The sequence below is a fragment of the Trichomycterus rosablanca genome, chromosome 8 (genome assembly GCF_030014385.1).
Source record: "Trichomycterus rosablanca isolate fTriRos1 chromosome 8, fTriRos1.hap1, whole genome shotgun sequence".
NCBI lineage: Eukaryota > Metazoa > Chordata > Actinopteri > Siluriformes > Trichomycteridae > Trichomycterus > Trichomycterus rosablanca.
Window position 1 is genome coordinate 32,687,332 of NC_085995.1, and position 14,187 is coordinate 32,701,518.

At 37.7% G+C, this 14,187-nt stretch overlaps 1 protein-coding gene across 1 annotated transcript in view; it reads left to right on the plus strand.

The window, feature by feature from the left end:
- The first annotated feature begins 5,964 nt into the window (after positions 1-5,964).
- Positions 5,965-14,187, plus strand: part of LOC134319091 (carboxypeptidase A1-like) — a 12,595-nt gene continuing 4,372 nt past the window's right edge. Inside the window, exons 1-7 of the mRNA XM_063000084.1 lie at positions 5,965-6,029; positions 6,571-6,649; positions 7,572-7,706; positions 7,882-7,983; positions 8,296-8,397; positions 9,335-9,433; positions 13,189-13,299. Coding sequence (XP_062856154.1) covers positions 5,965-6,029; positions 6,571-6,649; positions 7,572-7,706; positions 7,882-7,983; positions 8,296-8,397; positions 9,335-9,433; positions 13,189-13,299 — 693 coding nt within the window. The remainder of the gene's footprint in view (positions 6,030-6,570; positions 6,650-7,571; positions 7,707-7,881; positions 7,984-8,295; positions 8,398-9,334; positions 9,434-13,188; positions 13,300-14,187) is intronic.

Sequence of the window (14,187 nt, forward strand, 5' to 3'; positions counted from 1 at the left end):
GTGTGTGTGTGTGTAAAAAGTGCTGCTTAATAATCTGTAATTATTATTGGTGACAAAAGTAGAGTAAGATATAAAAAGCAATTAGAAAAGGAGCAATTACTTTGTCCAGAATGACTGCTACTGTGTAGTTAATTAAGTACAGTAAGTGCTGTATGCTAATTAGAAAATACATGTTAACACTAATGCTAACAGCCCCAGAGATTTTTATTTATTTTTAACCCACACACAGCCCACTCATTCAGTTTTACAAAAAATGAATAATTAAGACGCTCAGGTGGCGCAGCAGTAAAGTACGCTAGCGCACCAGAGTTGGGGTTTCGAATACATCGTATCGAATCTCAGCTCTGTCTTTCCAACTAGGCTGGGCGGCAGCGAACAACGATTGGCTGTTGTTCAGGGTTAGAGGGTAAGAAAGTCGGATCATAGGTCCTCATAACTGGTGCAACTGCGGCCCCTGCTGGCTGACTGATGGCGCCTGCACAGGGCTGAGGAATAATGCTGATGGGGGTGTGGCCCTCTGTACACAGTGCCCGTCAAGGGTATGAACTCGACTCGTGCAGGTGAAAAATGCAGTCTGTACTGACTGTACGTGCCGGAGGGGGCGTTTGTCAGTTGAGAGGCGTCCTCAGTCAGCGGTGAAGGGTATATGAATCAGTATAGAGGACGCGGTCAGGGTAATTGGACACGACTAGATTAGGGGAGAAAAATTGGGGTGGGGAAGTGGGAAAAATAGAAAAAAAAAAAAAAGATTAATTGTATCTGTGAGTTGGCTGGTCAGTTGCAAGCCAGCCCTTGCTTGGGATCACAAATGACTAATTGGGCAGAAATGTCCACACTTCTTGTATTAAGACTTTTAACCACAAGATTGGAAAGAGGAGTCCATATTAATGCACATGGTTTGAAATGGGATTTCCATCAAACTTAATGTCAGGTGTCCACATACATTTGGCCTTCAAGAATGTGCATATTTCATTCTCATCAACCGCTTTATCCTGGTTGGGTCGCGGCTGGTCAGGTTCCACCGGGAAACGCTGGGCACAAGGCAGGAACACCCTGAACAGGGTGCCAACCCATCACAGGGCTTTAATAGACATCGCCATTCATGTCTGTGTAGATGCCTGGCCAGCCAATAGCACCACTGAGATTCTAACCCAGATCTCAGTGGAGTGGACTAGTGTAGTTCTATAAAAATTGATTAATTATATCTGTGAGTAAACATTCACACCCTTGAGTAATTCAGTTCAATTCAGTTTAACTTTATTATTATTATGCTAGTACAGAGTTGTACACTGCAAAAAAAGATTTTTTGACTTTTAAAGTACTTTCTACAAGAATATTCTAGTACAGTCTTGCTACTTAAGAAATGTACACATCATTTAGTGTTATTTGGTGTTTCTTTGTAACTATTTGTCATCAAATACATTCATACATTTTATTCTAAATAGCAAGTTTTTTTATTTCTTGGACTGAAGTGAAGCAAAACAAATATAAAAAAATATTTTTATATAGAAAAAGTAAATATTTCTATACGTTCCACACATGCTCATTGCGATTGCCTGGCGGGCAAGTCCAGACATGTTTCACACACGGCGTGCAAATGAGCTGCTGATTTTTGGATAATTTTTTGGAAGTTTTTCGGTTGTTGAGGACATACAGTGTATCACAAAAGTGAGTACACCCCTCACATTTCTGCAAATATTTCATTATATCTTTTCATGGGACAACACTAGAGACATGAAACTTGGATATAACTTAGAGTAGTCAGTGTACAACTTGTATAGCAGTGTAGATTTACTGTCTTCTGAAAATAACTCAACACACAGCCATTAATGTCTAAATAGCTGGCAACATAAGTGAGTACACCCCACAGTGAACATGTCCAAATTGTGCCCAAATGTGTCGTTGTCCCTCCCTGGTGTCATGTGTCAAGGTCCCAGGTGTAAATGGGGAGCAGGGCTGTTAAATTTGGTGTTTTGGGTACAATTCTCTCATACTGGCCACTGGATATTCAACATGGCACCTCATGGCAAAGAACTCTCTGAGGATGTGAGAAATAGAATTGTTGCTCTCCACAAAGATGGCCTGGGCTATAAGAAGATTGCTAACACCATGAAACTGAGCTACAGCATGGTGGCCAAGGTCATACAGCGGTTTTCCAGGACAGGTTCCACTCGGAACAGGCTTCGCCAGGGTCGACCAAAGAAGTTGAGTCCACGTGTTCGGCGTCATATCCAGAGGTTGGCTTTAAAAAATAGACACATGAGTGCTGCCAGCATTGCTGCAGAGGTTGAAGACGTGGGAGGTCAGCCTGTCAGTGCTCAGACCATACGCCGCACACTGCATCAACTCGGTCTGCATGGTCGTCATCCCAGAAGGAAGCTGACGCACAAGAAAGCCCGCAAACAGTTTGCTGAAGACAAGCAGTCCAAGAACATGGATTACTGGAATGCCCTGTGGTCTGACGAGACCAAGATAAACTTGTTTGGCTCAGATGGTGTCCAGCATGTGTGGCGGCGCCCTGGTGAGAAGTACCAAGACAACTGTATCTTGCCTACAGTCAAGCATGGTGGTGGTAGCATCATGGTCTTGGGCTGCATGAGTGTTGCCGGCACTGGGGAGCTGCAGTTCATTGAGGGAAACATGAATTCCAACATGTACTGTGACATTCTGAAACAGAGCATGATCCCCTCCCTTCGAAAACTGGGCCTCATGGCAGTTTTCCAACAGGATAACGACCCCAAACACAACCTCCAAGATGACAACTGCCTTGCTGAGGAAGCTGAAGGTAAAGGTGATGGACTAAACCCAATTGAGCACCTGTGGCGCATCTTCAAGTGGAAGGTGGAGGAGTTCAAGGTGTCTAACATCCACCAGCTCCGTGATGTCATCATGGAGGAGTGGAAGAGGATTCCAGTAGCAACCTGTGCAGCTCTGGTGAATTCCATGCCCAGGAGGGTTAAGGCAGTGCTGGATAATAATGGTGGTCACACAAAATATTGACACTTTGGGCACAATTTGGACATGTTCACTGTGGGGTGTACTCACTTATGTTGCCAGCTATTTAGACATTAATGGCTGTGTGTTGAGTTATTTTCAGAAGACAGTAAATCTACACTGCTATACAAGTTGTACACTGACTACTCTAAGTTATATCCAAGTTTCATGTCTATAGTGTTGTCCCATGAAAAGATATAATAAAATATTTGCAGAAATGTGAGGGGTGTACTCACTTTTGTGATACACTGTACTTTGGCCAAAGGGAACTTTTTTATGGTAAGTTGTCATTTTTTAAGAAAATATATTACAGTGCCAGTTATTCATATTTAAAACGTAGTTTAACTTTGTACACTCATGGCCAAATTAGCACCCGTTATGTTAATAGTGATAACATGTTCCTTTTAATGTACGTGGACTTAAAATGTTGGTTCTAAAATAGTTCTTTTGTCTCATAATTATGAAAGCTCATTTTGCCACTTGAAGATAAATGGCTATGAGGCTGTAGTCCCGGGTCTTTCAAATACAATTTGCATTATTAGGCAACCTTTGAGCAAAAGTTGAGAAGGTAAAACTGAATTATAATATAATAACATAACATTGAGGTCTATATAAACTTCATAATTACTAACTTATAATGTTACTTTTTAATCTTTGTCTTAGGTGAAAGATGAGTTCAGGAGGATAACTACAGTCCACCTGGAGCGAGTTTTTCTGACAAACTTGCACTTTTACTTGCATTTTTTTTCTTTTTTTGCTGCAAGACTTCAGAAAAATGTTTAAAAAATTTATATTTATTTTGTCCTTACACTGTGACACGTTTATAATTTGTTTTCCATTTACAGTTTTTACTTTTGTGTAGCAAGTGAGACTTTACAAACACAGTTTGAAAGACATTTTGTCCACTGAACTGTTTAAGTGAAAATGCATTTCCATTAATTGAGCAAAACAATTAAAAAAGTTCGACAAATGTTGTCTGTCAATGTTATAATGGCTTTTGTATGTGGTAATCATCAGAATTAACACTTTAGAAAATGAATTCCATAATGTAAAAATGTTTCATATTTTATAATATGGCACTTTAAAAGCCATGTTTTAATATGATGCTGCATTGTTTGAGTAAAATCTACTAAGATACAGCTATTAAAATATTCTTAAAGCAGGGTGTTGCAAAATAACCTTTAGTGAAGAATTTCTAGTAAAATCCAGGTAAAATTGTGAGTAACCTTTACTTGAATATATCTGTTAAATTTACTAGCAGTTTTTATATGGAAAAACTTTCCTAGGTTTTTTTAAGGAAATCTTACTCCACATTTTTTGCCATGTACAGTAGAATGAAATGCTGCTGAGCTATTATTTAAGTGCGGTGATACAGTAATCTTACAATTAAAATAAACATTATTGCCAAAAAGGGAAAGTGCCAATCACTAAGATTACTGTACAGTAGTATGATGATTTTATCTTACTGATTCTATCTATGTTTATTCAGTGTGGCAGTACGTGAACCTCTTCATACTGACTTTTGGAGCATTTCTACATGACAGTTGCAACTGTTTTGTAAGTTCCTCCACAGGCTTCTCACTAAAGTGATGTTTGTAACAGTAATGTGCTGCTTCTGAAATTAAGTTCTAAATAAGTAACGACATAAGTGACAACATAAGTGACAACATTAAGATCAGGTAAAAGAAATACAGCGCCTGTAAAGCATACTCAGTTACAAAATAATTGACACCCTTGGTAAAGTCTGTTGTTCATGATTTGTTTGTTTGAACTCACTATGTTTGACATCTCTGCATTTAGTATTTTGTCTTTCTCTGCCAACATAGCATCACCAAGTCTTCTCCTGTAATGCTTACTAGATTTAGGGTTAAGGAACTGGACTAGTAATCGAAAAAAAGTCAATGGTTCTAGACCCAACACTGCCAGGTTGCCACTGTTGGGCCCTTGAGCAAGGCCCTTAATCCTCAACTGATTGGACAGTATACTGTCACAGTACTGTAAGTCGCTTTGGATAAAAGCGTCTGCTAAATGCCGAAAATGTAAATGTACTGTATTTAAAAGCACGTCTTAATGCAGAAACTCCCCAGCTACTCCTGAACCCGGTGTTCTCTCTTGTGAACTTTTATCCTCAGCTCACCTGTGACTGTTAATGGTGTTTAAAAACGCGACCTGGGATTGACATGGCAAAGATTTGATTCTTTGGGAAATGAATAAATATTGTGCAAATTTGGGACACTGTCACACTGAAAGTCATAACTACAAACCAGTATAATGTGTGCAGCATGTGGTTTTACATTGTTTTGGTGAAAAAAGAATGGACGTCCCTTGATGTCATTTTGAAGGCAGCATAAAGGCGGCTCAGTGGGTAGCACTGCTGCAAGCAAGAAGGTCCTGACTTTGATTTCCAGCGGTACAGGTCCCTTCTGTGTGGAGTTTGCATGTTCTCCCCGTGTCCATGTAGGTTTTCTCCAGGAGCTCCGGTTTCCTCCCCAGTCCAAAGACGTTCAAGTAAGGTGAACTGGAGATTTGTCCATGAGTGTGTTTGACATTAAAGTTGACATTTGAACTGATGAATCTTGTATAAGTATTAATTACCTGTCCTGTCATGAATATAACCAGGTTGCTGCTGTTGGGCCCCTGAGCAAGGTCCTTAACCTTAAATTGCTCAAACTGTATACTGTCTCAGTACTGTAAGTCACTTTGGATAAAGGTGTCTGCTAAATGCTGAAATTTGCCACAGAAGTGCTAGCTTCATGAACACATGTTCATTTTAGCACAAAGCAGCATAAAGAAGTGCCAAATCCAGTAAGCAATTAAGATCACACCTCAGCTGTAGTTTTTAAGAAACAGGAAGTAAAGCAGTAGCTGCAATGAGCTGCATATAACACCTAGAACTGGACAGTATGTTAGAACCATACAGTATACAGTAGAAGGCAGATGTTCCAGATGAGCTCGGTAAGAGTAAACAAGATGAGACAGCTACTGGTTTTGGCATGTCTGCTCACAGCCTGTTTTTGCAGAAAGACCTTTAAGGGGTATGTAGGCTTTTGTCACAGTTATTTAGTGTATGATTTATTTATATTATAAGAATGTAATAGTTCTTATGATAAGTATGTATTATAGCAGAAATAATACAGCAGCTGAGATCAAAAGTTTACATACATTTCTAACGCACGTTTGTCATGGCATTCTAGGAATATCATTATTTACTGTAACTTGTTTTTCTGTGACTAAATGATTGAAAGATGTACTTTGATGTAACTATGGATCTGCATGAAAAGCTGTCTTATCTATTAGTAAATCCTGTAAAAACTTCTGAACATAATATGACCATTTTTTATACATAAGAGCAGCTACATACATAAGAACTACCAAACTGTATTTCTTGCTGCCCAAAATGATGCTGAATAGATGTAACTTGATCTGTTAACACTACATGCAAAACAAAGTAATTAAATACTTGTTTCACCTCATTAGGAAAAAAACAGCCCCAATATTCTTTACATGTTCTGCTAACATTGCATACAGAACGAAGTGACTAGTTATTTAATGACATGAATGAATTTATGTTTACAGAGACCAAGTTCTTCGGGTTACTGCAGGAGACGATGTGCAGATCAATTTGCTAAAGAACCTGACTGACCAGCACCCTCAAGTAAAAATCTATTACATTATTCTGTGTAAAATGACAAGAAATAAACATTTCCAGTTTAAACTACAACAATAATAATAATAATACAGTGGTACCTTTTAACTCAACGTCCCCTAAACTCAAAAACCTTGAAACTCAACACCCATCATCGAGAAGTTTGTACCCTTAAACTCAACGAGTTCAGTTTCTTTAAAAAAAAACCCAATTATTTATTTAATTTCAAATTAACGATGAAACAGCTGCTTTGTTCAGCGCTCTACTTGAGCGGTGCGGTAATACATCATCAAAGGACAAATATGAGACAAATCTGCATTTGTGTGTAATAACCATCAAATCCACTCTGAAAGCTCCACATGTATCTGTGTTTATCTGGATGTTTATCCTGTTTCACTGTTAAATGTGTGTTATAGCTCAGGGTTCTGAGAAATTGTAAGAATCAGCTTTTTTTCAAGAGAGTCTAAACGCTTATCGAAAGCTATTGTGTCGCTTCTCATGCAAATGCACCTTTACTGAATGGAATACAATATTCCAAGATCAAGCATATCCACGAATAAGAAGCACAAGAAAACAAGTAAGAATTAAAGGTAAAGTGCAGGTTTTATTGTATTTTGATTATTATTATTATTATTGATATTTAACTGTTTTCAGTGTTTTTTATATTATATTTGTGTTATTTTTAGTGTATAAGTGTCAAAAACAACCCCATCATTTTAAATAAACCTAAAATATATGCAGTTCCACGGGACCATGGAACACATTAACAGGTTTCCCATACATACTTATGGGGAAAAAATACCTTAAAACTCAACTCCTTTTAAACTCAACACCACTCCCAGAGCCAATTGACGTTGAGTTTCAAGGTACCACTGTAATAATAATAATAATAATAATAATAATAATATCTGTGCTCCTGTTCCATGTGCAGCTGAATTTCTGGTTGGAGCCGGTTCATGAATCTCTACCTGTCGATGTCCATGTTCCTTTTCACAGTCTGCAGGATGTCAAAGGCTTTTTGAAGAGCAATAAGATCCAATATAAGATCATGATCCAAGATCTTCAGGTTTGACTTTATTTTACTGAGACTCTTTTCAAAGTGGCGTCCATGCTTTAAAATGAACTGATAAACAAATGAATAAATTAATGAATTAACAAACACATATCACACAAATATAGTCTTATATCTTTATTAGATGAACCGATTAACCGGTTGGCATCATGTTGTTCTCACCCTCCAGAATCTTGTGGACGAGGAGCAGCGTCAGATGCTGAAGTCTCGTACTCATCAGCCTAAAAATACAGACGAATTCGACTACACCAACTACCACACACTGAGCGAGGTTACTGCTTTATTTACTCTTCTTCAAACCAACTGTGAGAAAAAAAACTGGATTTGGATCAGTGGCATCATTATGTCTGTATCACTTTTACTGGTAAATATAGACCAGTTTATAGCACTACATAATTCCTGGGAGTCAAGTGAAAGTCCTGATTTTCCACAAAAGTGGTTTGAGGAAAAAAGAATGGAATTTTTAAAGCTACAGAGTAAACCCCTATTAGTAATAATAAATACTAACTGAATGGCATTGTTCTCATTTATGAGCATAACTGTATCATAAATTACGTTACGTTCTGTCACATTGGGATTTTAGATCGACAGCTTCATGGACATGTTGGTGAAGGAGAACTCTAGTTTTGTTAGCAAAATTAAGATTGGTGAGAGTGTCGAGAAACGCCCTCTCAATGTACTTAAAGTAAGTAAACATCAGTCCATTTTCACCTTGAAATTATGTGTATATATCCACTTACCATATAGAAGCACTTTGTAGTTCTACAATTACTGACTGTAGTCCTGGTCCATCTGTTTCTCTACATACCTTTTAAGTCTGCTTTAACCCTGTTCTTTAATAGTCAGGACCCCCACAGAGCAGGTATTATTTAGGTGGTGGATGATGAGCGGTGACACATGCAGTGACACTGACATGGTGGTGGTGTGTTAGCGTGAATTGTGCTGGTATGAGTGGATCAGACACAGCACAGCTGCTGGAGTTTTTAAATACTGTGTCCACTCACTGTCCACTCTATTAGACACTCCTACCTAGTTGGTCCACCTTGTAGATGTAAAGTCAGAGACGATCGCTCATCTATTGCTGCTGTTTGAGTTGGTCATCTTCTAGACCTTCATCAGTGGTCATAGGACGCTGCCCACGGGGCGCTGTTGGCTGGGTATTTTTGGTTGGGGGACTATTCTCAGTCTAGCAGTGACAGTAAGGTGTTTAAAAACTCCATCAGCATTGCTGTGTCTTATCCACCCATACCAGCACAACACACACTAACACACCACCACCATGTCAGTGTCACTGCAGTACTGAGAATGATCCACCACCCAAATAATACCTGCTCTGTAGTGGTCCTGTGGGGGTCCTGACCATTGAAGAACAGGGTGAAAGGGGGCTAACAAAGCATGTAGAGAAACAGATGGACTACAGTCAGTAATTGTAGAACTACAAAGTGCTGCTATATGGTAAGTGGAGCTGATAAAATGGACAGTGAGTGTAGAAACAAGGAGGTGGTTTTAATGTTATGGCTGATCAGTATAAATATGTGTGTGTGTTTGTTAATACATATTTGTTTGTAAGCTGTGTTAAATTCCATTAATGAATTATTACCCATGTCCGTCCTCTTACATAGTTCAGCAATGGTACTAACCGACCTGGTATCTGGATCGACTGTGGTATTCACGCCAGAGAGTGGATCTCACCAGCCACTGGAACCTACTTTGCCAAGAGGGTTGGAATCATTTCCTGCTTAATTTAACTGTAATACATGTGTATAACATGTACTGAGTATTAAGCACATCTGTGTTGCATAGTACATACTGTGCACGGCACATCTGTTTGATACATAATACATACTGTACACGGCACATCTGTTTGATACATAATACATACTGTACATAGCACAACTGTTTGATACATAATACATACTGTACACAGCACATCCGTGTGATACGTATTACATACTGTACACAGCACATCTGTGTGATACATAATACATACTGTACACAGCACATCTGTGTGATACATATTACATACTGCACACAGCACATCTGTGTGATACATAATACATACTGTACACAGCACATCTGTGTGATACATATTACATACTGTACACAGCACATCTGTGTGATATATAATACATACTGTACACATCCCATCTGTGTGATACATATTACATACTGTACACAGCACATCTGTGTGATATATAATACATACTGTACACATCACATCTGTGTGATACATATTACATACTGTACACAGCACATCTGTGTGATACATAATACATACTGTACACAGCACATCAGTGTAATATAGTACATACTGTACACAGCACATCAGTGTAATATAGTACATACTGTAGCACATCAGTGTGATACATAGTACATACTGTGTATAGCACATCTGTGTAATACATAGTATATACTGCACACAGCACATACTATGTGTAATACACAGTACATACTGTACACAGCACATCTGTGTGATACATAGTACATACTGTGTATAGCACATCTGTGTAATACATAGTACATACTGTACACAGCACATATGTGTGATACATATTACATACTGTATATAGCACATATGTGTAATACATAATACATACTGTACACAGCACATATGTGTGATACATATTACATACTGTATATAGCACATCTGTGTAATATAGTACATACTGTACATACTGTAGCACATCAGTGTGATAAATAGTACATACTGTATATAGCACGTCTGTGTGATACATAGTACATACTGTATATAGCACGTCTGTGTGATACATAGTACATACTGTATATAGCACATCTGTGTGATACATAATACATACTGTATATAGCACATCTGTGTGATACATAATACATACTGTATATAGCACATCTGTGTAATACATAATACATACTGTATATAGCACATCTGTGTAATACATAATACATACATCACATAGCACGTCTGTGTGATACATAGTACATACTGCACACAGCACATCTGTGTGATACATAATACATACTGTACATAGCAAATCTGTGTGATACATAATACATACTGTACATAGCACATCTGTGTGATACATATTACCTACTATACATAGCACATCTGTGTGATACATATTACATACTGTACACAGCACATCTGTGTGATACATATTACATACTGTACACAGCACATCTGTGTGATACATAATACATACTGCACACAGCACATCTGTGTGATACATAATACATACTGTACATAGCACATCTGTGTTATACATATTACATACTGTACACAGCACATCTGTGTGATACATAATGCATACTGTACATAGCACATCTGTGTGATACATATTACCTACTGTACATAGCACATCTGTGTGATACATATTACATACTGTACACAGCACATCTGTGTGATACATATTACATACTGTACACAGCACATCTGTGTGATACATAATACATACTGCACACAGCACATCTGTGTGATACATAATACATACTGTACACAGCACATCTTTGTGATACATAATACATACTGCACACAGCACATCTGTGTGATACATAATACATACTGTACACAGCACATCTGTGTGATACATATTACATACTGGACACAGCACATCTGTGTGATATATAATACACACTGTACACAGCACATCTGTGTGATACATATTACATACTGGACACAGCACATCTGTGTGATATATAATACACACTGTACACAGCACATCTGTGTGATACATATTACATACTGTACACAGCACATCAGTGTAATATAGTACAAACTGTACACAGCACATCAGTGTAATATAGTACATACTGTAGCACATCAGTGTGATACATAATACATACTGTGTATAGCACATCTGTGTAATACATAGTACATACTGTATATAGCACATCTGTGTGATACATAGTACATACTGTGTATAGCACATCTGTGTAATACATAGTACATACTGTACACAGCACATATGTGTGATACATATTACATACTGTATATAGCACATATGTGTAATACATAATACATACTGTACACAGCACATATGTGTGATACATATTACATACTGTATATAGCACATCTGTGTAATATAGTACATACTGTACATACTGTAGCACATCAGTGTGATAAATAGTACATACTGTATATAGCACATCTGTGTAATATAGTACATACTGTACATGCTGTAGCACATCAGTGTGATAAATAGTACATACTGTATATAGCACATCTGTGTAATATAGTACATACTGTACATGCTGTAGCACATCAGTGTGATAAATAGTACATACTGTATATAGCACATCTGTGTAATAAAGTACATACTATACATACTGTAGCACATCAGTGTGATAAATAGTACATACTGCACACAGCACATCTGTGTGATACATAATACATACTGTACATAGCACATCTGTGTGATACATATTACATACTGTACACAGCACATCTGTGTGATACATAATACATACTGCACACAGAACATCTGTGTGATACATAATACATACTGTACATAGCACATCTGTGTGATACATATTACATACTGTACACAGCACATCTGTGTGATACATAATACATACTGTACATAGCACATCTGTGTGATACATATTACCTACTGTACATAGCACATCTGTGTGATACATATTACATACTGTACACTGCACATCTGTGTGATACATATTACATACTGTACACAGCACATCTGTGTGATACATAATACATACTGCACACAGCACATCTGTGTGATACATAATACATACTGTACACAGCACATCTGTGTGATACATAATACATACTGTACACAGCACATCTGTGTGATACATATTACATACTGGACACAGCACATCTGTGTGATATATAATACATACTGTACACAGCACATCTGTGTGATACATATTACATACTGTACACAGCACATCAGTGTAATATAGTACATACTGTAGCACATCTGTGTAATACATAGTACATACTGTATATAGCACATATGTGTAATACATAATACATACTGTACACAGCACATATGTGTAATACACAGTACATACTGTACACAGCACATCTGTGTAATACATAGTACATACTGTACACAGCACATATGTGTGATACATATTACATACTGTATATAGCACATATGTGTAATACATAATACATACTGTACACAGCACATATGTGTGATACATATTACTTACTGTACAGTATATAGCACATCTGTGTAATATAGTACATACTGTACATACTGTAGCACATCAGTGTGATAAATAGTACATACTGTATATAGCACGTCTGTGTGATACATAGTACATACTGTATATAGCACGTCTGTGTGATACATAGTAAATACTGTACATAGCACATCTGTGTGATACATAGTACATACTGTATATTTCACATCTGTGTGATACATAGTACATACTGTACATAACACATCTGTGTGATACATAATACATACTGTACATAACACATCTGTGTGATCAACTTTAACACAAGCAGCTCTGGTGTAATTTATTTTAGATTGTGATGGACAGAAACCGCGTTCCCACTTTAAAAGATATTCTTATGAAGTTTGATATCTTCTTGGAGATCGTAGTCAACCCTGATGGCTATGAATACACACACACCCCTGTAAGTATTTTATAATATGTGCATCATTATCACATTAGTTATGTACACTACATGGCCAAAATGATAAGTCGAGAGGTTCAGCCTCTTTTATAGATAAGGGATGTAGCAAATCAATTATATAAAATAACTCGGTTACAGTTTGGTTGGATAACAGTTTGGTCGTGGGGTGTCTTGCAGAGAGCCCTGACCTTAAACCAACTGAACACTTTTAGGAATAATTGTAACATTGACCGTGAGTCAGGCCTGCTCATCCGAATAGGCTCCAGCAACCAGCAACCCCCCCCCCCCCCCCCCCCCCCCCCCGACCATAATTGGATATGCGGTTAAGAAAGTGAGTGAGTGTAATGCAATGTCCAGAAATGTCATTTAGCTTTGCTGCCTTGACCACATATAAATAAAGTCAATCAATATAAAAATTTATTCTTTATGGTTTTATATTTAAAAATTTTTTTATTCATATTTACTAGCTGCTTCATACTTGTTAAGGTCATGATGTGTCTGACACCAAAATCAGCCTGGAAAGGGCATCAGTCCCTCATGAGGCAATACATTTTAGAGCAGCCATTTTAATCTGCATATTTTGAGTAGGTGGGAAGAAACCAGAGTACAAGAAGGATACCCAGGTTCCAAAAACTCATTGTCCTGTGCAACAAGAAGGGAAAACCTCTTGTCCGTAAATAAAGACGTCATGAAGGACATTCGACAAATATCATGATTCTACTGGGAAAGTTTAGCATTTAAAAAACCCTAAGTGACATTTCTGCTAACATTTGATTGATTTTCTGTTTTACCACTGATTTATCATGGTCAGGGTAGTGGTGGGTCTGATTATTTGGGTGAAAGGTGGCCAGTCCATCACAGGGCAGACACACAGTCACACACACACAC